At 46.0% G+C, this 6,000-nt stretch overlaps 1 protein-coding gene across 2 annotated transcripts in view; it reads left to right on the top strand.

Moving 5' to 3' along the window:
• Positions 1-1,889: 1,889 nt before the first annotated feature.
• GFRA3 (GDNF family receptor alpha 3) overlaps positions 1,890-6,000 on the top strand; it is a 50,417-nt gene continuing 46,306 nt past the window's right edge. For both annotated transcript variants that reach the window (XM_060415815.1, XM_004008831.6), the window contains exon 1: positions 1,890-2,049. In XM_060415815.1, coding sequence (XP_060271798.1) covers positions 1,977-2,049 — 73 coding nt within the window. In that variant the 5' untranslated portion in view covers positions 1,890-1,976. The remainder of the gene's footprint in view (positions 2,050-6,000) is intronic.

Genomic DNA, 6,000 nt, shown 5'->3' with positions numbered 1-6,000 from the left:
TAGCCTTGGTTACCAATCCTCATTAAAGGCCTGATGATGTCAGGCTCTTTACCACAGTGCCCAGACAGAATTATGCTCCAAGCATCTCATTTACTCTCAAACAGAGGCTGGTCTTTTATGGGTGGCTTTGGATATTGCTTTCAGCCCATCAAGTTGACCTTGTTCCTTTTGCTTTCCTGGTTCCTTTTGTGGGGAGAACATTGCATAGACCCACTGAGTAGGTACCCTGAGCAAATGCCTTTTCTAAGCCTGCCATCCTATCCCAAACTGATTTGCCTTGGTTGCTGAAGGAGAGAGCGGAGGTGACACCCCTTGATCACCTCCCACATCTTTGTTGATTCATAGCACCCTTTCCTAGCATCCCAATCACCTGATGTTGTTACATTTTGCCTTGTAAATCCCATTTTGGAACTATTGCCAGAGCGAAGCGGAGAGTGGGGTCTATCAGCTCCCTAGCCAGAAGTTTCCTAATCTTACTGGAGGGAAGGACTTGGGAAAGGTACACAGAGGTAGGGTGGGACTGGTGGGGGTTGGGGGGAATAGGCCCTGTATAAAAGCTGAGTAGCCAGATGTTCACTTTCACAGCTCTCCTGTAAGACTGGCAGGGCAGATATAGATTAAAATGAAGCACAAACTCCATTTAAAGTGCATTACAGCCCAGGAATCAGCTCCCCCTGGGCAGGAGAAGGGAGGAAAGGGCACAGGAGGCCACATAAGTCTCTTTTCTTATCTAGCACCACATGTCTCTCTCCTAGCTTTGTGAAGGGTGATTTACACCCTGGCTGGAATGACTCTCTTTCTGAGCTGATTACATTGGCAAATGCCCCCCAGAGGCCACAGCAGGATGGCCATATTCAGAAGCAGCAGCCAATAAATCTCAGAGGTATATATTGCACTTCTCAGTACCCTCCCTCCTGGCCCTCTGCCAGGTGGGCTGTGGAAGTAGGAGAGGGCTTGGTTGGAGGAATTGGGGGAGGACACCCTTCAATACCTTTCATTACCATCTTCCCTAAGTACTGTTTAGTTCTCATTCTTACATGCCATTCTGCCTCTGTCTTTATCCAGGGAGCAGGTGGGAACCAGCCCAGTAAATTGATCTAATAAATAACCCTTATCTTTATGGGTAGAAGTCCTGGGTTTCTTCTAGGTATTTGCTCTTGATAGAGTAGCTTGCTCTCCTAACCCTCCTCTGAAAATGATAAGGCTCCTAAATGATCTCTCCAACCACCTTTCTCAATGATCTTTCGTCCAGGGAAATCTCTGCAGTTTAGTCTGAGGGAGGTTTGATCCTTCCATCCTTCCTCATGACACTGAAGGGGCTGAATTTTGGAGGCGTCTAGTCTGGCAAAGGTCCTGGGATCTGGCCCCAGGTCTGTCCCCAGCAAGGTCATTTCACCTGTCTGCAGAATCTTGGGGTTAATAATACAACGGAATCCCACCCCTGAAGATACTGATGTGGGGAAATGATATCAGAGATGTGCAAATTCTAAGGGGAAAAAAACCCCCAAAACTTGAAATGCAAGTGCCCTCGTGCGTTTGTTACAAGATCTCATTTGGGGTGGTTGTTTCTTGGTGGTAGAGCGGATTCCGGAAAGTGAGATAGGATGCTTTTTTAAAAAAAAAACAACAAATATTTGGACCCCCGAGATGGCGAGTTTCCAGTGGCAGCTCCTACAATGACTTGGTTGCTCCACGGCGCGTACCCTGCCTGGCTCGCCCCAACCCCCGCAGCCCTCTAGGCCTAGTAGGAGAGGCTGCGTGGTGCGTCCCTTGGCTTTGGAGTTGGAGGGCGGTGCCCGGGACCCTGGTGGGAGAGTGTCGGCTCCGCCCTCCCTGCGAGGATGGGCGGGAGAAGTGGTGGGAGGTGCCGGTGGAGGAGCCCGGTTCTCAGAGCTCCTGTGCTAAGGAGAGAGGGTAACGCTGAGTCGGGTGCAGGCAGAACACCCGACGTCGACCGCTAGCACGCGCACCCCACCATGGCGCGCCCGCGGAACCCGCGACCTTTGCCGCCTGCGCTCCTGCTCCTGCTGCCGCTGCTGCTCCGAGCTGGTGAGTGTCGTTGGAGCCGCCCCGGCCGGGGAGCGAGGGGATGGGGCTGGTGGTTACAGTAAGTGGGGTGCTGGCACCAGAGCCCAAAGAGGTCTCAGACCCCACACTGCTGCCTGGTGCCGGGCGTCCGTCCTAGCCTGGAGAACTGGAGGAGGAAGCCTAGGGTGTCAGGAAGGGCTGGGTTCTACGCCTAGTCCAAGTGTCTGAACTTTTAGACTGAGTGTCAACCGTGGCCAGGGCACCCAGGCATCTCCTCGCTGCCGGTTCCCCCTCTTCCCTCTTTTGATGTGCTCCTATACAGTCACGGAACAAGCTGCAGCCAGGCCACTACCAAGACAGCATTTCTAGGAGGCGGGTAGAGTCAGAAGCAGGACGCCTTTTGCTCCACATGGGCTTTACGACTTCCACCCTGTGTAAAGACTGGGAAAGTGGCCACTAGGTACAGATGACAATATTGAAGTTTTTGTTAGAACTAACTTGTCACTGGGAACTCCCTGGTGGTCCAGTGGTTAGGACTCTGAACTTTCACCCCCCCCAAAAAAGAAAGAAAGAACTGACTTGTCACAAATTAGGGTTGAAAACTGCTGCCCAGAAATCGCCAACACCATTACTGAGTGGTTGAGAATATTGCTCACCATCAACAAACCCCCTCTTCAGGATGTACTTTATTATTATTTTAATTGGAGCAGAAAACTCACTATTGGGTAAGATGGCCTTTCTGTATAGGCTGCCCAGCACAGTGCCTTGCCCTGTTATAGATCCACAATAAGTGTTTGTGTAGTACATGGTGCAATGCCTGATTTTAGAACTATGCCATTCCTCTAAGAAATCTCACTGTGGGGCTCCCGTCCAGAGCCTGGCTGGAGGGACTCATGAGGCAGAGACCAGGTACTTATCTGCACATGACCTCTTCCACAAAGTAGGACTGCAGAAGTGCAATCTTGGCTGAGAGACAGATAAGGAAGGAAGGAGGGAAAGTACTGACCTGTTCAGACTGACTTTGTCAGTAAATCAGAGCAACAAGACATCACTGATCTGATTGAGCTGCCCAGGAAATTTCACTACCCTAACAGTATGGCTGTATGTCAGAATCCGGTAAATTTTCAACACCTTCATCATGACCAATTTAGTGGAACAAGTTACCCTCTGTTAGTGATGAAATTTAACATGACCCGCACCTTCTTTTGTGGAGCTGCAATGCCCCCACATCTACCACTGCTCAGACTTGGTGAACTGTATCAGCTAAGAAATTAGAGAGGTTTACTTTTGAAAATTGTTATGACTCAATATTTAATATTTAGTCTAGTTAAAGCAATGAGACTTGAACCTGCTACATTTCTTTCAGCAAGCACTTTCTGGGTACCTACTAGAAGTAACATCTTAAACATGCAGCATTTTTCAAACTGTTTAAATCCATGTCCCTTTTTTGATAAAGATAAAAATCTTATGTCTTCCTTAAATAAATTTTGAAATTTCAAAAGTCCTTTTGTTCATCTTTCACATATAAAATTGTTATATATGCTTTTTTGTTTTTGTTTGTTATCATTGTTGTTTTGGCTATGCCATGATCCTAGTTCATGTTTTGGCCATGCAAGATCCTAGTTCCTTGATTAGGGATTGAACTTGGGCCCTCAGCAGTAAAGGCACAAAGTTTTAACCACTGAACTACAGGGAATTCCTGTCAAACATGCCTTTTTGAACCACAGGTTCCCTTTGGAAATTCTGATATGTCCCTAAAAGGGTCCCATCCTCTCTCTTTCTTATCCCCTGCATTGAGAAATTCTGGTTTAGTCCAATCCCCTTTTTAAAAATCAAAATTATGGACTTCCGTGGTGGTCCAGTGGCTGAGACTCCGTGCTACAAATGGAGGGGGACCGGGTTTGATCCCTGGTTAGGGAACTAGATCCCACATGCTGCAGCTATAATCCTGCATGCTGCAGCAAACATTGAAGAGTCCATGAGCTGCAACTAAGGCCCAGTACAGCCAAATAAATAAAGAAATTTTTTAAAAAGTCAAAATTAAGGACTTCTCTGGTGGTGCAGTGGATAAGAATCTGCGTGCCAATCCATGTGACACGGGTTTGATCCTTTGGGAAGATTCCACATGCCACAGAGCAACTGAACCTGTGAGCTACAACTACTGAAGCCTGCACACTCTAGGGCCCTCAAGCCACAACTAATAAGCCCCTGTGCCACAACTACTGACGCCCACATGCCCTAGAACTGACAAGTCACAACTACTGCACCTGCATGCTACAACTACTGAAGCCTGTGCATCTCGAGCCTGTGCTCTGCAACAAGAGAAGCCACCACAATGAGAAGCCAAAATACTGCAACAAGAGAGTAACCCCCATCTCTGCAACTAGAGAAAGCCTGCATGCAAAAATGAAGACCTAGCACAGCCAAAAATAAACAAATAAATAATGACTAAATAAATATAGCAGTGTGTACATGTCAAAAAGTAAAAATAAATGCCAAAAAATCCACAATGAACAAAATACCAAAATTTTAAAGGAAAAGTAACAATGCCATGTTGAGGCATATTAGAGCCTGAAGCAAAAGGAAAAACCAGTACTGCTCACCCTGCCCTTTTTTGCACATTGGATATGGCATCAATTGTCAAACTTTAAGGGGCATCATTCTCTCTAGTGAATTTGCTAAAATTCAGATTCCCAGGCATTATCATGAGAGATTCTCGTTTGGTAGTTTGGAGCTAGGGCTCAGAAATGTACATTTTAATAAGTAATCTAATTGATTATTATATGATTGGAAGAGACTGTTGGACTAACTAAACTTGGAGGCCCCTCCTAATTTTGGGACTCTGATTATAAGTAGAAGGTGCTCAGAGAAGTTATTGGGGTGGCTCATAAAATATCTGTTATCTGGTTATTTTTAAAATATTAGCGGGAGCTTACAAAGAAAAAGCACTGTTCTAAACACTGGTAACAGAGTGGTGATAAGACAGACATGGAAATCTAGCTGGGAAGAAAATTTTAAAATGGAGTAAAAATATATCAAATGGTGATAAGTACTATGCAGAGAATTGGAATAACAGTATGTTAGAGTAGCTGGGTGTCTATTTTACTTTGGTTGGTTGGGGGTAGCCTTTGTGAGATGCCACTGAATGACCAGAAGGGTCCAGTCATGTGAAGATCAGGTGGAAGAGCATTCCAAACAGAAAGGTTAGGTGGACACAAGCTTGTCTCATTTAATGGCAACCAGAAAGAAGGCCAGTGCAGATGTAGGGAAGTGGGAGAGGAAGAAAGAGCTAGGAGGGAAGGTTAGAGAGTTGGGCAGGGCCAGATCTCTACAAGGCTTTGTAAACCAGACTTCATAAACTAGATCTTGACCTAAGTGCAATGGAAGCTGGTGGAAGGATTTAAGCAGAGAAATTAGATGATCTGATACACAGTTTTTAAGTTGATCAGTTCAATCACTCAGTCGTGTCTGACTCTTGAGACCTCATGGACTACATGCCAGACTTCCCTGTCCATCACCAACTCCTGGAGTTTGCTCAAACTCATGTCCATCCAGTCGATGATGTCATCCAACCATCTCATCCTCTGTCATCCCCTTCTCCTTCTGCCTTCAGTCTTGTCCAGCATCAGGGTCTTTTCCAGTGTTGGTTTTTCGCATCAGGTGGCCAAGGTATTGGAGTTTCAGCTTCAGCATCAGTCCTTCCAATGAATATTCAGGACTGATTTCCTTTATGATTGGCTAGTTTGATCTGCTTGCAGTCCAAGGGACTCCCAAGAGTCTTCTCCAACACCACAGTTCAAAAGCATCCATTCTTTGGCATTTAACTTTCTTTATACTCCAACTCTCACATCCATACATGATACAGGAAAAACCATAGCTTTGACTAAACGGACCTTTGTTGGCAACATAATGTCTCTGCTTTTTAATATGCTGTCTGGGTTGGTCATAGCTTTTCTTCCAAGGATCAAGCAT

The sequence above is a fragment of the Ovis aries genome, chromosome 5 (genome assembly GCF_016772045.2).
Source record: "Ovis aries strain OAR_USU_Benz2616 breed Rambouillet chromosome 5, ARS-UI_Ramb_v3.0, whole genome shotgun sequence".
Classification (NCBI taxonomy): Eukaryota; Metazoa; Chordata; class Mammalia; order Artiodactyla; family Bovidae; genus Ovis; species Ovis aries.
This window is presented reverse-complemented; position numbering and strand designations above follow the sequence as displayed.